The 22,934-nt window shown below is 34.4% G+C and overlaps 1 protein-coding gene across 3 annotated transcripts in view; it reads right to left on the reverse strand.

Annotated features, from left to right (window-relative positions):
- The window catches only part of flt1 (fms related receptor tyrosine kinase 1), a 161,192-nt gene that overhangs the window by 115,693 nt on the left and 22,565 nt on the right, over positions 1-22,934 (reverse strand). For all 3 annotated transcript variants that reach the window (XM_039745508.1, XM_039745506.1, XM_039745507.1), the window contains exons 2-8: positions 21,951-22,047; positions 20,683-20,897; positions 16,524-16,648; positions 5,394-5,556; positions 5,153-5,289; positions 4,639-4,807; positions 2,360-2,477 (exon numbers count right to left, since the gene is read on the reverse strand). In XM_039745508.1, coding sequence (XP_039601442.1) covers positions 2,360-2,477; positions 4,639-4,807; positions 5,153-5,289; positions 5,394-5,556; positions 16,524-16,648; positions 20,683-20,897; positions 21,951-22,047 — 1,024 coding nt within the window. The remainder of the gene's footprint in view (positions 1-2,359; positions 2,478-4,638; positions 4,808-5,152; positions 5,290-5,393; positions 5,557-16,523; positions 16,649-20,682; positions 20,898-21,950; positions 22,048-22,934) is intronic.

Below are 22,934 nucleotides of genomic sequence, written 5' to 3' on the forward strand. Positions count from 1 at the left end.
GACATACTGTATTACTTCTTGCAAGAAATTCATAAAGAACAAAATTATAGGTCAAAATTAGTACAATTTATTCTACTATATCAGTATATAATAAGACACGTAAAATGATAGTGACACTGTGTGACCATGAGCAAGTCACTTGACCTGTCTGTGCTCCAATTGGAAAACCAAAAGTAATGTAACCAATTGTATCATAAATGTTGTAAGTTTCCTTGGATAAAGGCATCTTCCAAATAAGTAAATGTAAATAATACAATATATGAATGCATATATTTATGTATATATTATGCATAGGAGTACAAAATGCTATGGTAAACTATGTAACACTGCCTATGCCAGTAAAACAATTTGGATTTCTGTGGAGACAATATGATGAAGTAGTGGTCAGCTACCGGCCTTGTAACTATCTATGTGGTGTTTCCATGCTCATGTTGTGTTTCTGAGTATTTCAGTTTTCTCTCACATCCAAAAGAAATGCTGGTTAGGTTAAATATTAATTCTAAATTAGCCTGGTTTTATGTAAGTGGATGTGAGCATTAAGGTGTAAGGTGCTCTTTTGATACACTGGCATCATGTTTGGGGTTACTAAATTGTTCTGCCTCTGGCTCTTAAATGGTGCATATTTAAACTGATAGATATTTATCATCAAATTTTAAATGAATAAACTGAAATTCCTGTTTTGTGTTGACGTACTAATAACATTGGTTATTAGCATTATTAGTTAATAAAATAAATGTTCTGGTTGTAGCAAATATACCACAAATAATATTAATGTTTTTTAGCCATATAACATTCACTTAAGAAAGTAACACTGCAACAACTATAAGCACGGTTGTAAAATAATCAGTTAAAAAATAGCAAAGATACATTTTTGTGTTTCAATAAACCTGGTAGTAATATTCACATATAGATAACCTTTGACATTTGTGAAAACATTTGTAGACTTACAAAGTAATTTGATGTCATTTTAAATGTTCTGCTAATAAGGTCTATAAATAATGTTAAAGGGAAGGCAAACTCTAACATAACTCTAATTCAGGTATGTTTTTCACATTATAAATTGTATGCTCAAGGACAATTTTGCTTACAAACAAAATATGAATTTAGTTCACATGTGGTTCTGTAAAGCAAGTTTAGAAAAGCTGATAAATGGATGGTTTTCTAGGGTTTTCTTGGACCATAAAAAAGCCTATACAATGCACAAGGAATAGCTAAGTGACATGACAGCTTCAACAGCCTCCACGCTGACTAAATCTATACTTAGAGCAATCAATACTTGGAAGATTCTACTGTTCAGTATTCCATCCAAGCTCAGATAGATAGACAGATAGATTTGAAAGGCACTATGTAATAGATAGAAACAACTCTTTTCCAGGGGGAAATCTGTCTTTTTACAGAGGTTCTTAACTAAATAAATACTGTACATAAATAGGAAGATAAAAAACAAATATATACATAGAGAGTATGACTAAAAAGGAAGAAAATTTAAAAAGAAATCTTCAGATTTGTCAGTCACAGTCATAGTGTGCCATTATGCAGGCATACTGTTGTTGGTATAAAGGAGTCAGAGTAGCTTTTCCTGACACACTTCTGCTGAATGATTCATTGGCTTAAGGTACTCAGTGTTAGTGTGTCAGAGAAAGCATATACAGCATTGTTCATAATGGTGCTCAGTTTTTTTAAATTCTCTCTTTTGCTACTACCTCCCGGGGGACCAGAGTGCATCCCAAAACTGAGCTTGCCCATTAAATTAGCTTGTTGATTCAGTGGGCCTCTCTTAAAGTAATGTTACCATGCCAGCACACTACAGCATAGAAAATTGTAGTGGCCATCATAGAGTTGTAGAAGATGTGAACGATGTCACTTTCTACATTAAAGGAATGCAGTCTTCCAAGGAAAAAATAGCCTGCTCTGTCCTCTTATTTAGTTCCTCTGTGTTCTGAGACCAGTCCAACCTGTCATTAATCTACAACACAAATACTTGTACGAGTGGTCCACCTCTACATCCACTCCTAGAATAATGACCAGACACAGAGTCTCTCTGGTGCATCCTCCTTTAACATGTGGGGTTGCTTTCAGCCATACAATATCTAAGACCGTTTATAATTTGTGTGTCTCTTCTTATGTCATAAAGTATCATACTCCAGTCAACTGTGCTCAGTCTCAGTTACTCATCTTTTAAAAAGACAGTCCACATGAATCCTATTCCTGGCTATATTAAAAAATTATGCGTTTATGTAATTTTTTCAACCAAATACAGTCCACACAAGGTTATCAGTGCATTTATTATGACATTAGTTTAATGATAATTAAGTTTCCTGTTTATTCCTTTTTATTAAAGAGCATTGGTCAAACATACCATTTAACTGTTGGTGTTGGAAAGGCTTTAGCTTTCACTGATATTCTGTATGATTCTTCACCAGCAACAACTTCTATTGCAGGCTTCTCTTTAAATTTCAGATTAATAAATGGCTTTTCTAATAGGGGAAAAAAAAAGTATTAGCTGAAGATCTGTTAATGTCACAAGGTTTTTTCAGTATGCAAATATATTAAAAAGTATTTTCTTAAATAAAGAGCAGAACTATCAGAGCACAGCTTAAAACATTGGTACTGGAGGGGTACAGTGGTTGTAGATTTCTGATCAATTCACTCTCTTAATTAGAACCTGATTCTTGTTAATAATGACTGTGCCATTTAATTATGTAGAAGTCATTCTGTATGTTTTAAAAATTCTATCTTTGGTTGTTTTGCATTAAGTTTCTAAAACAATCAACAAATGAATTAGAGAAAATAAATACTGCTCAATCAGTTAAATGTTATCACTTTTTTCTTACTAAAGGTTGTATTGTATTCAAAGAGTGGCACAGTCATGTGGTGGTAGCTCAAAGCTCAGTTCTCGGGTGTTCCCTGCATATAGTTTGCATGTCCTCCCTCTGTCCAAGTGGGTTTGCTCTGGGTTCCTCCTACAGTCCAAAGACATGCAGGTTAAGTGGATTATCTATGCTGAATTTAAATACTGATGTGTGTATGTGTTTGTTCACCCTACGATGGGCTGCCGCCCTGTCCAAGGATTGTTCTTGCTGTATCTGATGCTTGCTGGTAAATGCTCCAGCTTCCGTGTGACCCTGCTTAGAAGATGGATGATGTGGAAATTACGTTATAATGATCACCCTAAGATGGAACCTGTATCTACTAAGCTGATCTAATGCCTTGTTATTTACTAACACCACATCATACCAAAGAATTAGCAAGCATTTAACAAATTACCTTAAAAGTCACTATTATAACGATTATACATGACACATGGAAATATCTAAGAGAGTATTTTCATTAACAGCAATGGCAGGCTTCTTGTCATTTAAGACTTATTTTTGACATTAACCTGAACTATGTTATATGCTTTAATGAACATTAGATATTTTTTAGGTATTTTGCTACTAGTATAACCCTAAAGCGTTTCTGTATTACTGTATGCATGAAAATTCTTGCAACTCTGTAAAAATAAATGAGCTGATCCTACTCTTTAGAAAGCTTTCAAGCAGATTTTTATTTTAACATTTAATGCCCTTAGACATTTATAGAATAAATGATACTACTCTGAAACACTATAGAGTGTATTTGAATAATTAAAATAATAAGGAGTCAGAAGATAAACAAACTGCTGCATTGTTAGTATGCTGGTGAATGCTACAGTATTTTGTTTTACCAACTTCAGTGGACTAATGTCATTGACACTAAGTATCATAGATTGTATTGTTGAAATAAATGCATATACTGCATTGAATAAAATGTTGACAAGAAGGATTTATAATTAATTGCATAATTAGAGCATTTGAGGGTTCTTCTAGCGTGCCTCTTTCTCTTGCACGATTTGGCTCAAAAACTAATCAGCACATCATCATCTCATAACAGGCTTAAGTTTTGAGTTTGGTATTTTTCTGTTTAGCCATTTTAGCTTTAGACCCTCATCAAGAAACTGCGACACACAGACACACATACCCATCATCAAGATATTAATGTTTTTGTTATCAGGGGACCACAAAACGTTGAGATGCATCAAAAATCAGAGATCAAAATTTTTGATGAATCTAAAGCTTTAGCTCGTCTCCCATAGATGATAGGTTATGGTGGCGAAGGCACAAAGTAATAACAAGTAAAACTCTTAGAAAATATATGACAACTATTTTGTGGCAAACTTATTTGGGTGAATTAAATGTCTATCACGTTTTGCTGATATGAGAAAGAAGTGTGTTAGCATTATAAGTACAAACTAAGCTGAAGAAATCTGCTATGAGTATACTACGTAATCAAAGACTGGATACTGATTAACCTAGAATTGCTATTCAAATGGTAGCATGTTTAACAAAATAATGTCTGTAGGACAACAGAAAGCTGTAGGATTTATTTAGATTTGTTTAAAATGCAATTAATGGATATGTTATAAGCACTACAACTAGTTGTTGCATTTTGATTCTTCAAAAAATGATTAGTATATATTCTGACATTTTGGCAAAAAATAAGATCTACTGGAAGATGGTCTTCTGGAATATAAAATGTTTAGAAACTGATCTTTTCAACTATATTGTACAAAAATTACAATTATAGTTCCTTTAAAATGACAAAATGAAGTCACCTTACCATAAACAAAAACTGTTGTGTTTTTTTTCCTGGTCATTGTCCCACCTTCAACATTGCAGGTATATACTCCTTTGTCTATACTGTTGGTCTCACTAATATAAAGAACACTAGAGATGACATTTTTGACAGTCTGGTCAATTCTATTGGAGATTAATGCTGTGTTGTTTGCCTTAAAGAAAGAAAATCATCAAAATAAAGTCATTTATTGTTTAATTAAACACTCCTTTGTTGTTAAGTCATGTCTTGACAAAGGTAATGCAGAACCATCAGTAAAAGCTACATCTGTAAAACTAGAGCAGGTTGATGCTATGACATTGTCTATGTTCTTCAACATGAAGCACAGTTACTTCCTAAGTAACATAAACTCTGCTATTAAAACTAATTACCTCAAGCTTTAACCAAATCAGTTATGAAACCATATTAATCTCCCTTCCCATTCATTAATGGTAATATGGAAAATCACTATATGTATATAACTAAATCTTATTCCAATGTATTTTAAGAATTCTCTCACCTTTCCAGGGTAGTCCCAAGTGATCACAACTCTGGCATTCCACTCCAATTTGACTATGCAGCTTAAAGCCAGTGACTGCCCTTTCAGTAGCCTCACGGGACTGGTGACATTCAGACTAACATCATAGATTGTATTTGCTAAAATAAAATAAATTAATTTTGTACAACTGTTATAATCACCAACCGCACGATAAGTAGAACTAAATCTAATTATATGAAACTGTATATTAAAATTTACAAACCTTGTCTATGAGTTAGGTAATTGTTACTGTAGAACACATTGTTCACTGTGGTCTCACAAGACAAGAGGCCAATATGAGTGTAGTTTGCATTCATTATGATAAATCCCTTCTTATTGTTCCAGATAATATTTTTTCCATCTGGAGTTAGTTTTTTTCCAGGGAACTGAAAAAAAATGAAGTGAAAAGCAATATTACATTTTAATTTCCAGAGTGTATTTATGAATAACAAAATATAGTATTTCCTTGCTACATTGATCCATTTTTTAAAGTAACCCATAATAAGTGAAGAATCAAGTACACGTTCTAACATAGGTCTATCTGTTATCACACATGGACATATGAAAACGTGTGTCTCAATCAGAGTCTAGCAGTCAATCAGGGTCACCTCCTAATCTAATCAAATAACACAAAATCAGTGTAACTGGCAATGGTTAAATCTGTGAACATCAGTAGTATGCACATTCCTACAGCAGAAATACTTATTTCACTTTTTAATCATGCCCTATACAGATTACACATTTGCATCATGTGCAGTACATCAATGCGTAAAGTGTTAGTAAAACAGAGTGAATAACATGAACAGGTAAGCCAATGGTTTCCAGGGATAGTCCAGACCCTTGTGGTTGCAAGTATGTATTCCAAGCAATTTCACAGCCAGTGAGTCATTTTACTTCCGATTTCATTGTTCGATTAGTTGGTACTATTTCTCTTCTCATATTCAGTACTTCTAGTAGCAGTAGTGTGCAATTTACATTGATTAAAAATGTAGAAATATTCTTATTTTGCAATAGCATTCAGTTCTCTCTTTTGCCATTTTTGTATCACTTCATGATTTATGCATAGTTTGACCACCCTCCCCCCAATTGTTTCCTAATAAGGGCTATTAACAACAAATACATACTGTATGTATTTCAAAAAGAAATTAAATACTCTATTTTTATACTGTGATATAAATAGTGGCTAATATGGCTAAAAGCAAGTAAGAAATGGGACATTTCTCATGACACAAGACAATTACTACATTCATTTTAATTTAGCTTTCTGTGAAACTAACTGATTTTTAAATTAGAGGTGTAGGCCCAAGCTAACCAGACAAATCACAAATGTTTATTTCTTTATACAAATTACAGTAATATACTAACAACCACTGGCTTTAAGAGTATGTTGGTAGCCAAACTGTTCATTTACACTGTTCTACCCTAGACTATGTAATGTGAAATTAAAGTTTATGTAGCTAACGAACTATGCAATGTAAACTGTAAAAAGAAAAAATATATACAAAAGGCCTTTTGGGGAGAGGTCTAAAGATGATTTAATTTTAATGTGTGAAACGTGACTTGGTAACTATCTTTGTAGTAGGACAGACACAATGACTCTAAGCTTCCCAGTTAATTAGATTATGTAGAGTAGGGCAGGGCAGGAAAACGACTATGCATACTTAGCCTGAAGTGAAAGTGCAACTGTAGTTGGGAATATAAGCACCTTCATTTAAATAAACCATTAAAAACTTCCAGACAGTGATGAAATTAATTTTTCACAAAAAGAATGAACAATAATATGTTAGATGTTTGTTCAAACACTGCCACAAAAGAATACTCTCCTAAACCGTTTTAATATTAAGAATAATGCTAGCCAGCCACATAACTTACATAAGACATTATATGAAAATGACTACCAAAACTATATATATTGTGATATAACGAAGAATATCTGTTCTTGTGCTCGTGGAAATATACTGTAATATAACATACTTCTAAATATTGCAATGTCCATTTAACAGGTGATACTGTATAACAAAATGTGGCTTTTGGTTCTACAGTTCACATCCTATTTTGAACTGCAGTAAACTTCACAATGAAGTAACATTCATTGCATCTTTGGAGGCACAAAAAGAATTATTTTGGACTTGGTGATGATTTTTATTTCTACATTAGGTGTCCCTGTCCCATCCATTGATAAGATGGATTATGCTCTCCATATTACCTATTGTGTTTTGTGCCCCAGCCAACCATAGTTTCACTTTGATTTGCGTTATATATGAAGAAACTACAAAGATAAAACAATTTGCATGGTTCTATTGCCTTACTTTAGCCAGTATTTTTAAAAAGCTTGGTAAACATGTACAATTACAGTATTTATCCATCTATTTATTATGGAAGCTGCTTAGTCCAGTTTAGTGTCCCTGGGCTCAGAGTCTCTTAAAAGGGCATTAGTCCAATGCAAGAAAAATTGACTCATATTCCACCAATTTGGAGTTGGCAACTTAACCTAACTTGCTTGTCTATTGATTGTGGGAGAGAAAACTAGAGACTAAACTTAGAAAAAAAAATGATGAAACAAAGAAAACAGGCAAGCTTCACAAAGCCAATATCTGGGTTGGAATTTGAACCAAATACTCTTTTACCCAGCAATTCCATCTACAATGTTACAGTAACACTTAATTTTTTTTTAAATCTGAATAATGTAAATAGTAATATACTATACATAAATATGGACATTTTTCTAAAACTTCTGTGGCCAGCTGCCAAGGGAATAAAGAAAAAAGCAAAATTCCTTTCTATAACAGATTCCAGAGGTGTAACAACATAGCTATTCTCCAGTCATATCCCAAGCTGTGGATTAATAAATTAGAGAAAACAAAGCCAAGTGAATTTGTGCTCATGTTTATTCCTTTTCAGAGAACTTGGTTAAAAAAATAAAGTACAGTAAATATACTGCAACTATTGTCCCTGTTGTGAGGAGACATTAAGTAAGAATTTCATTTTAATGTATTCACTATATACATATGCCAATAAACTTGAACAAGACAATATGTATAATACTGCTTTTGAAAGAAAAGCATTGATAGGGATTTTTCTCCTTACACCTCATATATTACTAAAAAGGACAAATGTCTGAAACTGAGAAACAATCAAAGTTGGTTTAACCCACTACTGGCTTTTTAAAGGATTTTTAGGTGGCTACTAATTTAAAAAGTCTCGCTCTAGCTCTGTTATGCATTTCACATAAAAAGCTGTAAGGAGGCTTCGGGGGTGCAGTGCCATGAATCGCTTATTGTCTGGATGGAAGAATCACTGCAACCTCCACTAAAAACTGAATTTTAAATAAGTAAAAGCACAAAAGATTAAGACAGTAAAATGTCAAATAAGCCTAATTCTCTTTATAAAATAACATATTTTCACAGTTATTGTTAAGCCCGCATTGCGGTCTCCATCTCAGTTCTGGAGGCTGAAAGTTTTTGCTCCACCCAATTTTACAGTAAGCGAGAAGTTTTACCTTTAATTGATCTCAGATTATCTTTCTGTTCGTTGTCTCATTTTGCATTAGGAGGAGCAGTGCGACACCCACTAAATTCAGAAATATCTATTTTTGCTGTAGCTCGTTCTCTTTGTTGATGGGCCCGCTCGACTGCTATACGATTTCAATTGGCAAAATGAAGGCGAAACGCTTCCGTTTTTTGATGTCTTCAAGATCTTTCCTGAATATGAATCATTATGTATGAGCGACGTTTTGGCACTCTTTAATGCGCACTTTTCTTTTATGACATTTCTGTATTCACTACTACTAAAGGAGCTCCCGGAGCTTCTCTGTTTTTGGGACTATACTTCGGAACGAAAAGTAGCCTGTGGTGTTCCCCTAATACAACGGCGTGGATGTGCATACCGGATAAAGGCACATTCTGCTTATAAATTAGAAAAGGAACTGTAAGCTGATGTTTTGTTGGACTTGCAAGGGTCACGTCCTTTTACACAAAACGCATTTAAACACCACATTTAAAAAGACAGGCTGTATCAACAGCATGCATAAAAACTGATAGACATGTACCTGCCTGCTGTCAAAACTGATGAGGCTGAAAAAGCGTGCCGACACCGGGGGACCGCCTGACCTGTTCGCGGCTGTTGCCCGGATGGGCGGGTAATGACGGCAGCGGGCGGCGTTACAACTGAGTGTAATTGCAGACCGCAGTGCCTATCAGGCCAGTCATGTGATGCCCCAACATCACGAAACGCCCTTGCGTGTGAGGTGAGTCCACGGCAGGCATGAGCTGCTGCTGCGGCTGCGGGAGGTGATGTTACCCACAGACAAAAACACGTACGATGTTGAAGAGAAACGCTGAGAACGTCATAAGATCTGGGCTGCTAAAAGACTGCCTGTAACATAGTATTGTTGAAAAAAAAATCTGAATTTCAGACTGAGCCGGGCATAATAGGTATGTTAAGCAATATTTAAAACATTTAACTAGTTTAACAAAATAAACTTATTTCATGGGAAATATATTTTATGGAACAAATTTTCCACCTTGGAGTTTGATATTGAATCAAAGACGCACTGCCTGGAACAATTCAAGTGTAGCTCATTTGACATTACCTGATTATTTGAATTATTATTTATTATTGAATCTTGATTATTCTTTGCTAATGTGTTATTTAATTATTTCTCATTTTTCATATTTGGAAAAAAGTATGAGTTAAGGAGTTTAGACCTCTTGAGGAAAAAAATAGTCACTAAAGCATCTTGCAGATAACCTCAGCAGTGCAATGCTCATACAAATGACTACAGGTTTGTAAGACCAATATTAAAACGGCACAAAAAAGGAAATCCCATTAATTCCTTGTCTTCTTTACAAACACTGTTGTGCTGACAAAACTGGAAACTTCTTCAAATTCCTGTCCACATCCTTGGTTTGAATCTTGCACTTTGTCAGTGCAGGGTTTGCATGTTCTCCATGTGACTGCTAAGACTGTAGTTCCAGATCTCCAAAGACAGGGACTTTTGGATAACTGGCAATTCCAATTTGACTGACATGAGGGTTGCTGGCCATACTCAGTGCAGGGCTGTGTTCTACCTTACACCCAATGTTGCTGGGAGAAACTCCTCCAGAACACAACCCTTGTTTGGACTTCATGGGTTGATGTTATGTTATTTTCTGTTAACGAGAAGTCATTTTCATACCCCCTCTTGATACTGTATGGTAGGGTCTGTACCTTGTACCTTGTGTTCTTGTACCTACTTTTCTCAGCATAAAATAAACAACTGCAAGAAAATCCACAAAGCAGAATATAGTCATGCGTAAGAGTCCAGTTCTTTACAGAAAAAAACATGTCCTTGACTATAGATGAATTGGAAAGGATATAAGAAAAATATAATTAATTTTAATTATGACTGTAAGAATGACTCCTTTTTAAAGTTATAAAGTATATATGCAAAAGCAGTATATTCATTTATACATTCTACAAACCATGGTTTCCATTACATTGTTTAGAGGATATAGGGTCATTTTCGGTAACTATTGACATGAAGTAGGAACTAACCCTAAATGGGATGCCATTCATTCATTTTGTTTATGCAAAATAATTCATATCAGACTATTTTACAGAAACCAAACATTCTAAGTATGTTTTTGGACCTGTGGTTCATGAACTGTGAAGTGGCAATATTTCCTAATATGGAAATGTCACACATGTAATGAAGTGTTAATTTATTTCTTTAAATGTGATGTTCATGAGATTATTCAGAAAAGGTCATTATTTTTCAGATGCACCTTTTATTTTTTAAGAAAATGATACATATAATACGATGTGTGCTGTATAAATAATTCGCTTGAACAGAATGTCCTGGATATGACAAGCTGTTTAGAACCGATATCATGAAACTGCTAATGATTATTAGTTTTGATTCTACCTCTGGAGTTTAAAGAAATAAAACAAATCACATCCAAACAAGATACTGTTGTCAATTGACAGATAGATTTATTGATATGGATAATTCAGTTTTTAGTACTCTCATCACAAATACCGAATTTAAAAATGTATATTTGATTTATTTATTTATATTTTCCCCAACTGTTTCTATCCTGAGCCTGACAGCAGCAAGTACGGCTAAAAGTCCAATCCAGGACAAAATGACAATATATAACAATATACCCATTCACATACTGGCACAGTTTTGAGTTGACAATCAAGCTAACATGCATGCCTTTAAAATGCAGTAGAAAACCAGTGGAATGTGTTAACTGCACCAAATGACCTGAACTCAAAACAAGGTTCTTTAAACTTTAAAACAGTGGTACTAATAGTCATAGTGCTTCCCAACTTATTATTCTATTATTTTACTATCGGTCTTGAACCAAAGACATGCCATATTTTGTCATATGTCTAGTGTCAGTAAACAACTCACAAACCTAAGATTTTTTACAGCATATTTTAAGATGCTTATTGAGTCCAAACAAATAATGTTACAAGTTATAACAGTAACTGAGACCTGAGAGCACTGTATGTCTATGTACAAAACAGCTGTCAGCAAAATAAGTGTGTTTGTCGGTTGTTGCACTTGAAAACTTAATTTTATATGCAATCCCAGGTCACTAGTAATGACTGAGCTGTATTGTAGCTGAAATGCTGGCCAAATAAGAAAGTTGTTTAAAATTAAAAATTAAAATTGGTAGCGTTTGTGTATTTTGTTCAAAGTCATAATTTACATACCTACTGATTTTAAGGTTTTCCACTGATAAAATGAATACTTCTAGGAGAACATTTCTGTTTTTTTAATTTCAACATATGTGGAAGAATGTTGAAAAGCATTATATCTGCTAAACATCTGTTGCTGAATTGCCCATTCTCCAATAGACATGTTTTTGTGTTTTAAAATGACATCAGAACGCATGAAGAGGTGATGAGACTGTCCAATCCACCAAGCTCATTTGGTTAGCTAATATCTGCATTGTCCCAATATCTCATCAAAATATATTATTTAAAAGTTGTCAAAGTTTCTGCACAATTTAGTAGTTTGTTCCAGATACCTACGACCTTTTCCACATTTGAGACAGTAATCAGGAAAGCACGTCTTCACCCAAAGGGTAGTAGTACCAAAAAATGATTCATACAATCAGTTAAAACCAGAAATCAGCAGTTTCTTTAGTGATGCTTAGTCTGGGGTCATTTTATAAATATTGCTTTGAATTTCTTGTAAAATGTAAATTTTACCTTAAAGAGTTCTGTATATAGAAACAATTGTATGTGTAAAGGTGACAAGCAAAAGACTAAGCTGTGATATCTAACACATTGCTAAAATGTCAGATACTAAGGTACAGGCATTTTGTTTTAGGTTGTTGAGTTTTTTCTCAGGGTTCTAGACCCTTCAACTGTGCAGTTTTAGCACTTTAATTCCTCATTACTAGTAGCCAAACTTTGGTTGCAGTCAGTATTTTGTATTTTGTATTTTTTCTGGTGTTTTAACTTTGTTTTCTTACCTTTTATACTATGACTAATGTTTTTCAAGGATATCACACTTCTAAACATTTGAGGCTATAGGCTGAGGATTAGGGTTTTTGAACTGAGAAAAGTCGGTATAATGCTTTCACACTTACTCTAGTAATCTGGGACTAAACAAAATCATCTTAGTAAAAGTGTTACGTCATGGAGACCATTCTAAAAAGTGGATTTGGTTATCTGATTAGGTTCCTTGGAGTTAAGCATTGGTCATTATCAAATGATTTAAGCAGTTGCTAAGGGTCTGTAATCATGACACTAAGGAAATTACAAGAGTGTATTCACACTGAGTGTGTTTAATTCCCCTTTTTTGATGATTAGAGTAATATTCTTAGTGTTGTTTTATATACTGCTCAAAAAAAATTGAAGGAAAACTTATTAATCAGAGTATGTTTCTCAGCCGTCTGGAGTTTTTTTTTTTCTGTTCTCCCTGGCCATTGGACCTTACTTAACTTACTGTTAATTAATATTGCCTAATTTTATCTTTTTTCTATTTCTTCATCCTGTAAAGCACTTTGACCTACATCATTGTATTAAAATGTGCTACATAAATAAATGTTGTTGTTTTATAGCATCAAGTCAATTAAACTTCTGGGCTATTCATCTGGTCAGTTAAGTAGCAGAGTGGGTTGTTAATCAGTTTCAGCTGCTTTGGTGTTAATGAAATTAACCACAGGTGCACTAGAGGGGCAACATTGAGATGACCCCCATAACAGGAATGGTTTAACAGATGCAGGCCACTGACATTTTTCTGTACTCATCTTTTCTGACTGTTTTTTTCACTAGTTTTGCATTTGGCTACAGTCAGTGTCACTACTGGTAGCATGAGGCGATACCTGGACCCTACAGAGGTTGCACAGGTAGTCCAACTTCTCCAGGATGGCACATCAATACGTGTCATTGCCAGAAGGTTTGCAGTGTCTCCCAGCACAGTCTCAAGGACATGGAGGAGATTCCAGGAGACAGGCAGTTACTCTAGGAGAGCTGGAGAGGGACACAGAAGGTCCTTAACCCATCAGCAGGACTGGTATCTGCTCCTTTAGGCAAGGAGGAACAGGATGAGCACTGCCAGAGCCATACAAAATGACCTCCAGTAGGCCACTGGTGTGAATGTCTATGACCAAACAATCAGAAACTGACTTCATGAAGGTGGCCTGAGGGCCTGACATCCACTAATGGGCCCTGTGCTCACTGCTCGCCACCGTGGAGCTTGATTGACATTTGCCATAGAATACCAGAATTGAAAGGTCCATCACTGGTGCCCTGTACTTTTCATACATGAGAACAGGTTCACCCTGAACACATGTGACAGCCATGAAAGGGTCTGGAGAAGCCACGGAAAACGTTATGCTGCCTGTAACATCGTTCAGCATCACCAGTGTGGTGATGGGTCAATGATGGTCAGGGGAGGCATATCCGTGGAGGGGTGCACAGACCTCTACAGGCTAGGAAAAGGCACCTTGACTGCCATTAGGTATGAGGATGAAATCCTTGGACCCATTGTCAGACCCTGGGCTGGTGCAGTGGGTCCTGCATTCTTCCTGGTGCACGAAAATGCCTGGTCTTATATGGTGAGAGTATGCAAGCAGTTCCTGGAGGATGAAGGAATTGATATCATTGACTGGCCCCCTCATTCACCTTACCAAAGTCCAACAGAACACCTCTGGGACATTATGTTTCAGTCCATCTGACGCTGTCATGTTGCACCTCAGACTGTCCAGGAGCACAGTGATGCCCTGGTCCAGATCTGGAAGGAGATCCCCCAGGACACCATCCATCGTCTCATTAGGAGCATGCCCAGACTATGTCAGGCATGCATAGAAGCACGTGGGGGCATACAAACTACTGAGTATGATTTTGAGTTGCTGCCGTGAAATTGTCGCTGCATCATTTTTTCACTTTGATTTTCGAGGTGTCTTTGAATTCAGCCTTCTGTAGGTTGACAGTTTTTATTTCCATCAAATGATATGGCATCCTTTCATTTCTAACACATTACCCAGTCTATATCAGTATAGATATCCAGCATGATTTTATTTCCCATTGAGATCTGATGTGTTTTCAAAGTGTTCCTTTAATTTTTTTGAGCAGTTTAGTATAGGGTATGTTGCCATGAGTGTTTTATGTATTTTCTATTTGTTATGCCTCTTTCTTTTTAGTTTCTTGTATTTAAGCACAGAGAAGATAAGTCAATGCACTTGAAAGGTAATACTGCAAGAAAATGGTCCTAAAAAGGCTATGAAATCAGGAATGTATATATGTATATATAGTCATTCCAGTAGTCACTACATTAGACCTCATACTTCATAGCTTTGAGACAAGTCATATCATCTAATCATGAGCTCTTAAGTATTTTTATGACTTCAGATGTTTCTTATGGTGTGCAGTATTGTATATTGTGCTTTTTAAATTATAAAAAAACTGTTCTGTGTTGACACATCACTAATGGAACTACATTGAAATGCATACCTCCTAGGCAAGGTATGTGTATTAAACAGATTGTGAATTTTTACATAGTGATTATTACTCAGATGATAAATATAGTTAAGTAATGAGGGATCTGGGGTTTCAAACCTCATGTCAATTAAACTGTACAGAACTACTATGGAGCTAATGTGACAAAGACCAACTAATGGCTTTCAAAGTGTCTTTATATTTTATTAAACTGAGCTTCCTCTGAAACCTCTAAGGCTGTTAAAAGTCTCTAATTAAGGAAGGAACACAACCACAATGAGGCAAACTCGGAAAGAGAAGAATGATTCAGTTTTACCCTTGTGGTAACAAAACTTCCTACCTGTTTCTTCTTCTGTGTGCTTTCCTCTTTATTCAAAGACAGGGTTGGGAGGGGTGGTGGCGGGGAACTTGGCATTCAGACTTCATGAATGACAACCTCAGTGTTAAGACTATACTAACAAGAGTGCTGTCAACAGGAATCATTATATTCACTTGCAATACAGGGTAGCCGTCTATTCTATTAAATATTCTAACATTTTTTTTTTTACAAAATCAGGAAACTGAAGTCCCAAACTGAAAGCGTACTTCTGGATAAATGGAAAATCTGTCATTACAAAAATTTACTGTAATTGCTTGTGAATGCAAAAGGATGTTTAGCAATATAAGGCATTGTGATGTTGCATCCATTGTGTAAATCATTAAGTTCACAGCACCGTCTTAGAGGATGTGTCTGCAAAATGTATTGTAAGTGAAAGACTTCCTGACTTTGCCAGCAGTCTGTCCAGAGGGTACTTCCGATTTAGAGAAAGTAGACATTCCGGATTCCTGTCTCCATTCCCAGATTTGTCAGCAGAGAAGAGGAAGATCTGATGAGATGTGATAATCAGCTAAGAAAGGTCTCTGCTTTGGCAGCAAAAGCAGACACAAGAGAAAATACCAATACCAAAGGAAAGGTGATTAATTGGTTTTTTTTCCCATCTCCTCTTATTTGTGTTATAAATTGTTTACTTTTCAGCATATAAATCATTCAAGAGAAATACTTTGTGTTTGCATATTGTAAAATAAATATATTTTATAGTATTTTTGCAGGGAAATATGTATTCCCTTTTCCAAATTTAAATGAATTAATTCAAACTGCTATATATTTTCAAATAACTACATAATATTTTTTAAAAGTAAAAAGGAAATAATTCTCATTCAGATAATTTTTTTTTTTTTTACTTAGGAAAGGTTTAAAGTAAAAAACATTTTAGTGAACTAGGTGAAATACCTTCAACACAGATATGCCAGAGTAATAAACACTTCATTAAAATGGTAGGTAATTTTTAAAATGTTTGTGCTTCAAAACTAATCTTAAACCAACATCCTCATGGTAATTGTGTTTTTACAAAATCTTCACAAAAGCACCTACCTTGATTAAAGAAACTGTGATGTCAGGTGATGTCACTCTGCATGGAACAACCAGCTGAGTGCCTTCAGTCATATACAAAACCTCTGGAATGTTTTTGTGAATCTCAACAAATGGTTTCTGCATATCTTCAAAAAAGAATAAAAAAAGATTAAATAAATAAAGTTCTCAAAGATTTTATTTACCCCCAAACATTGTGAAAGGTAATTCTCATAAGATACCATTCAATAATATTTTGGCATAGTAGTACAAAGACACAAGAATGTTTAAATATAAATTAGCATTTCCTAATACTCGTATTAATACAAATTTATATATATATATATATATATATATATATATATATATATATATATATATATATTAAATTGGTTACATAGTAATATTGTTAATTCAGTAATTTGTTTATTTTAACATAATTTATCTAGCTTCTTCATTTGTATAACTTGCTCACTATACTCTAATATTAAAACCTGGTTAGCATGGCTAATGTTCTTGCTGTATCTTTTTTTTTCTCCTCTCTCTTCTTAAGATGCTGTAACACCATTTAAGGTGGTGGGCGTTGTTAGGCCATTGTTTTTGGAAGCCAAAAAAAAAAGCTTGTAGATATAACAAAAGTACCCTAAGGACTATTTAATCCTGTATTTCCTTTACACTTTGATACGGAGGAAAGACTAAAATTGAACTCCCATTATCGTAACACAAACAGTTTACACACAGCTACGACTTGGAGATGAGGAAAAGGTCGGGGACCCTTAATAACCACTGCCAGTGAAACAAGTTACTGCTCCCCCGTGGCTCATTCGTTCTTGTCACGAAATACAGCTTCCAGGCTCAGCGTAGTAGAGCAATGCGATTTCCTCAGTCCGGGTGCAAAGGATCACCAAAGGTCCTTAAAAAGGACATGAAGGATTTGTGTCCGCAGACAGCTTGTCACCAGTTATTGCTGCCAAAATGATACCTGCATATCCAGATTCACTTACATAAACCCTGTTGACAGTTTAGTGAAAGGAAACTGGTACTTTGGCAAAGAAACACACATACATTTTGTTCCTGAGAGAAAAAAGCAGTTGTATATTCCTGTGAGGGTTTTTTTTTTAATCACCATCAAAGGTGTTTATTCTGGTGCCGGAAGACACCTAAAATAACTTGCTTGAATGATTCAGAACTAAATCTGTTTATTAAGAAAATTAACACTTAATGTTTTTAGGCCTTCTTGAAGCAGAATTATATCATCTAAGCTAGCTCACTATAAGTGATGATAAACATATTGGTAGATTGCCTTATGTCTGTATAACATATTATCAAAGAAAACTAGATTGGGTTTCACATTTTATATTTTCAAGTAAGGAACAGAACTCAGCCATCTCTTCATAAACTGTAAAAAAATATCAGGATTTAACGGCATACTGAATAAATTCTCAGGGGGAATTTATATGTGACTTTTAAAGCTACAATATTGCTACACCTCTCATTTGTCTTCTCCCTTGTTCAAAAGTGCAGTTGGAGGTGGAGGGCATCAAGGTGGTTGCAGGGTTTGAATATTTATTTATTTATTTTCAGAATTTAATTTTTTCTATATCTTATTCTTTACCTGTGAAACAATAACTGCAAGCTTACTATGCTCACTCTGCCCTTCCTGCGCAGCATAGCTCTGGCTCTCATCCAGAATAAAGGAGGAGTCTAGAAAAGTCACTAGTTGTAAAGCTACCAATCACTGCTGTCCCCCAAGACCTATTAAAATATATGTTATGTGTTGAACCCTTCAGCACATTTTAAAGAAAACAAAATTTTGAAATCCAAGATCTCATAAAAGCTACTCAGATTACACATTGTATATGTGTAAATTTACATGGGACATGAATATTGACATCTACGGATATTAATGAAATATATATTATACCATTTTGTATGTATTTAAGTCTGTGGTATACTATAAGCTATCAACAGAGTCTATGCATTTTTAGAAGTGAATCATGCCTTTAATACAATATCATACACCTGCTCTCTTTTGGTACTCTCTTAAAAAAAACCTTGTCGTTTTTAATGTGTATATTAATATCATATGTATAAATTACCAAAAACACAACCTTCCAGATGCAAAGATTTACTGAATGTTGTGTTTCTTTTATTTTCAGCATTTGATCATTCTGTGATTATAATTAACAAAAATTTCATTTTATTTTATTGACTAATGGTCACTGTTATTTATTCACATAAACAAGTAAAATAAACAATAGTAATATATGGTTATCAAACTTTGAAGACAGACACCATTTTCATTGTAATGTAAAAGGTTTTATTTGTGTTCATTTTTTATTTTTGGATAGAATGTATTTAAAACAATCCCATGTAAATCAATACAATTGAATACTTCATTACCTTCAATAGCCTATGATTTAAAAAAAGTAGGAGATGGCAAAAAGTTTATCCATTAGCTATGTTGTTTTAACTGGAAAACCTTTTTTAACAAAATAACAAGCTAGTTTTATACCATTCAGGCATCCTCTTCAAAGTCATACTTAATTATCCTTATTAAAATATTATACAGTATTATTATTATTAATAATACAATATTATTAATATTATATAATTTTAAGATGAGCTTTGCAAAATTCCATGTGCAGTATCTAATTTAACATCATGTACAATGCAGATATCATCTATGAATTAATGTACATCATTCCTTTGTGCGTTATAACATTCTGTTCACAGGTTAGATTTATGCAATAAAAAGATACATTTAGATCTGAAGAAATGCAACAAAGCACTTATTAATTCCAGTGAAAACAAATCTGATTTGTCACTGACATGTGGAAATTCGTAAAGAGTATTGTAAACAAGTTACAGTAAGTCTATCCTTCTGGAATTCTATTTCTACAACAAATTGAATTAAACAGATGAAGGCCATTTTAGAACTTCACTGAGATGGAGCTGCACACAAATGTTTGTAATCTCTGATAGTTCCCACTAAAATACAGCTCTTGACAGTTTTAAGTTAAACTGGAGTTGTGGTTTATTATCCATATTATCTGTTTTTGAGGTTTTCACAAGGCAAGTCCATAGTCAATTTGAGGTTTTCTTTCTTGGGTCAAATAGATATTTTTATTTGTTTAACTTAATACTGGAAAGAAGTGTCCTGAATCTTCAGAAACCCAATTTTGACTTGCAATAAAAGCAAATGCCTGCTAGAAAAAAATTAGAACCACTTCTCATATTTTTTCTTGGGACTGTGGTAGTCCTACTGTTAAATATATATATATATATATATATAGTGGCACAGAGAAGCGGGAAATTTTGGAACTAGGTGTTGGCGACTCTGGAGCATCAGCATTTGTTTGGGACCAATGTGACCTCATTTAGAACCCCTTGCCATTAGTTATAAAGGAGCAGTGAAGTGGTACGAAATGAGCTTTCTCTGGGAAAGCCTTTTATAAGAATGGTGAGAGTGTGACTGCTGCGCAAAGGGAATTTCGGCATCATTACTAGTTAGGACGTCATGATTGTGTCCTGTCTGCTTGTGCAATTACAACATGGGTGCGTAATTTCGAAGAAATTGATTCAGCATTAAAAACGAAGTTCCCAGATGAAGCCACTTCGTACATTGCCCGAAATTTGATGGCAGCTATTCAACGATTGTTTGTAAGACGCGTCATTTCCCGCAACTGTGACATTCAATGGCCTCCGAGATCCCCAGATCTCACTGTTTGTCATTTTTTTCTGTGGGGACATCTTAAAAGTCAAGTGTACCGCACACGTCCTGCAACCATTGCTGAACTAAAAAGGAGGATTGAAGAGGAAATTGCTGTCATTCCTCTTGATATGTTACGTCGAGAAATGCAGAATTTCCACAACAGGCTGTCAGAATGTGTACGGAAAAATGGACAACACCTTCATGATGTTTTCTTCAAAACATAAAATGAACATTGAATGAATATTGATTACCATCATTAATTGCATATCCTGTACAATACATTTTATCATTAAATGTATTTTGTATTGTGTTTATTGAAAATTTCCCCTTTCCCTGCACCACCCTGTGTATATATGTATATATAATGTTATTATTATTTTACTATGCTGTTATAAAATGTATAAAATAAATGCTCTTATTTTGGTATCACTGCATATTTACTAGTGAAAATAAAAAAACAGTTCTCACCTTTAATGTAAACATAAACAGAGGTCTGTCTTTTTCCCTTTTTAGAAGAATATCTGCACTTATATGGTCCTGTTTCTTGTGATACTGCATGGTCCAAAACAAGACTGCTGCAGTATAGCTGGTTCTTTTTCCCACATCTGTATTCTTTAATACTTGGTCTCCCTTTATCAGTCTTCACACTCTTTGGATATGTCCAGGAAAGAGCAAATTTCCCTCTGTAAAAAACACACATACACTGAAGCATCAAGTAATAATCAAATGCTTTGTTGAATATATATATATATATATATATATATATATATATATATATATATATATATATATATATATATATATATATATACAGTATATAACAATCTTTTAACCAGATATTTTATTCTTGATTTTCCTTCAAGTCAAAATTTCCATTACCTCCTAAAGAAAAACTGCAGCTTTTCCAATCACTCATCTCAGAAGCAAGATTTACTGGGCTTTGTATACAAAAGCTCAAGGGCTGCACTGCTAGATTTATGAATAAAGCACATAATGTGAGGATTTCCCACTTATATGAGATAGAATAAACAATAGAGTATACAACTCTGGAATGCAGAATGTTGCCTCAGTGAAGCAACACTTTAATACTGCTCTCCGTACAACAATGTGGGCTGTTGGTATTGTACATCCTCTTTGCTATACTGTGCTGTTTGGTCATCCCACTGTAAACGGAATGGTTAGAAAGCGAACAATATGGAGACCTACCAAGGGAACGTACACCACCCCACATATTTTATCTAGAAAGATTAAATAATATAAGTAAAAACCACATAAATCTTAATAAAGTTAAATGTATTTTATTTATTGTTGTTATGTCTGTTTTAGTGCCTGTTTCAGCCATACAGTAGTAAGAGCTGTGCTGTTAAGTAACATATTATCATTAATGATGCTAAACTATATATCCAGAGTGTGTTAACTGATCTTTGATCAAGCATCAACATTATTTTAGAGCCAAATAATTTAAGTCTTCTATGTTTTACCTCTCTCTCTCACTCAGTCACTCTGTTGTTTGTGAAATGGGAAATTTAAAAGAAAGTCCAGTCATCCATACCTTAACAACTGTAAATACGTATATTGGCTTTCCTGTCATGCATTGAGTGCGAGTCCAGCTACTGAATGCAAAGTAAAGTATGATACTGTGTATCAAAACATATCTTTCAAACATCGCTTAATATATCACAGCATATTGACTCACTTTCCTTCATGACACATTGGAAAACAATGACATTTCTTACTTGCACTGGAGCTCTAAGGTCTGGTTGGCCTTAATAATGTGCTGCTTGCCTTGTACACTCAGAGTTGGTGAATTCAGCTTAACACTTGAGGGTGATCCTGAAAAACAGATATTCTCTTTAACTGATGTGTTTTTCTGTGTAAATCCATACTGTTCTGCATCTTGTACAATTCATTTCTAGTTTTTGTTTGTCATCTTAAGAAAATTAAGCAAACAACCAAAGTGAGGAAGAGGGAAATAACAAATGAATATAATTACTGACCTGATCTTCCACTCTTTTTAAGTCTAGTTGCAGCAATCTGCTATCAATGGTGGTCTTTATTTCAAAAGAGTTTAATAGAAAATAATTAGCTCAATTATCAAAGTTTGATTTTGAGTAGTTTTTAAATTATGTTTCTCATTTCTGTTGTAGACTGCACAATTCATCTTTATTTGCATGCATGTAAAACAGAAGAGAGCAGACAAGGAGCTACAGTTGAAAACAAATCTCCTAATCAAATAAGTTAATTACATGATTTATTCAATGAATTGCTAGGTAACATCTTAAAAGCATTTTTTAAAGTATTTTGTATAGTACTCTTCAATAATTATACCATGTATCATTTACATACAAATTTGCTAAAATAAAGAAATATCAGTTTGAGTAACATAAACAAATCATGACAATATGAGCCCATTAGCTTAGTATTTGAAATATGACTACCGTAGTTAACAAATAAGAAGAGGAAAACAAAAACTCTAGTCAACAGCCTACTGTACCTTGAAAAACTAAACCTCTAGGGAATCCATTTCTAATTTGAACAGGCAAATTCATAGTTACGAAGGCCTAGGTCACCCCCTCCCCATCCTGTGCATCCTACAATAATATAAATCTGAGTTGGACAGTCTGATAAGAATATCATATTCTTTCATCTTCAGATTTCTAGGCATCCAATATCTCTGTTGTCTCTTCACAGGGCAGTAGTATTAGCTTGAACATATAGCA

The sequence above is a fragment of the Polypterus senegalus genome, chromosome 2 (assembly GCF_016835505.1).
Source record: "Polypterus senegalus isolate Bchr_013 chromosome 2, ASM1683550v1, whole genome shotgun sequence".
Taxonomy (NCBI): Eukaryota; Metazoa; Chordata; class Cladistia; order Polypteriformes; family Polypteridae; genus Polypterus; species Polypterus senegalus.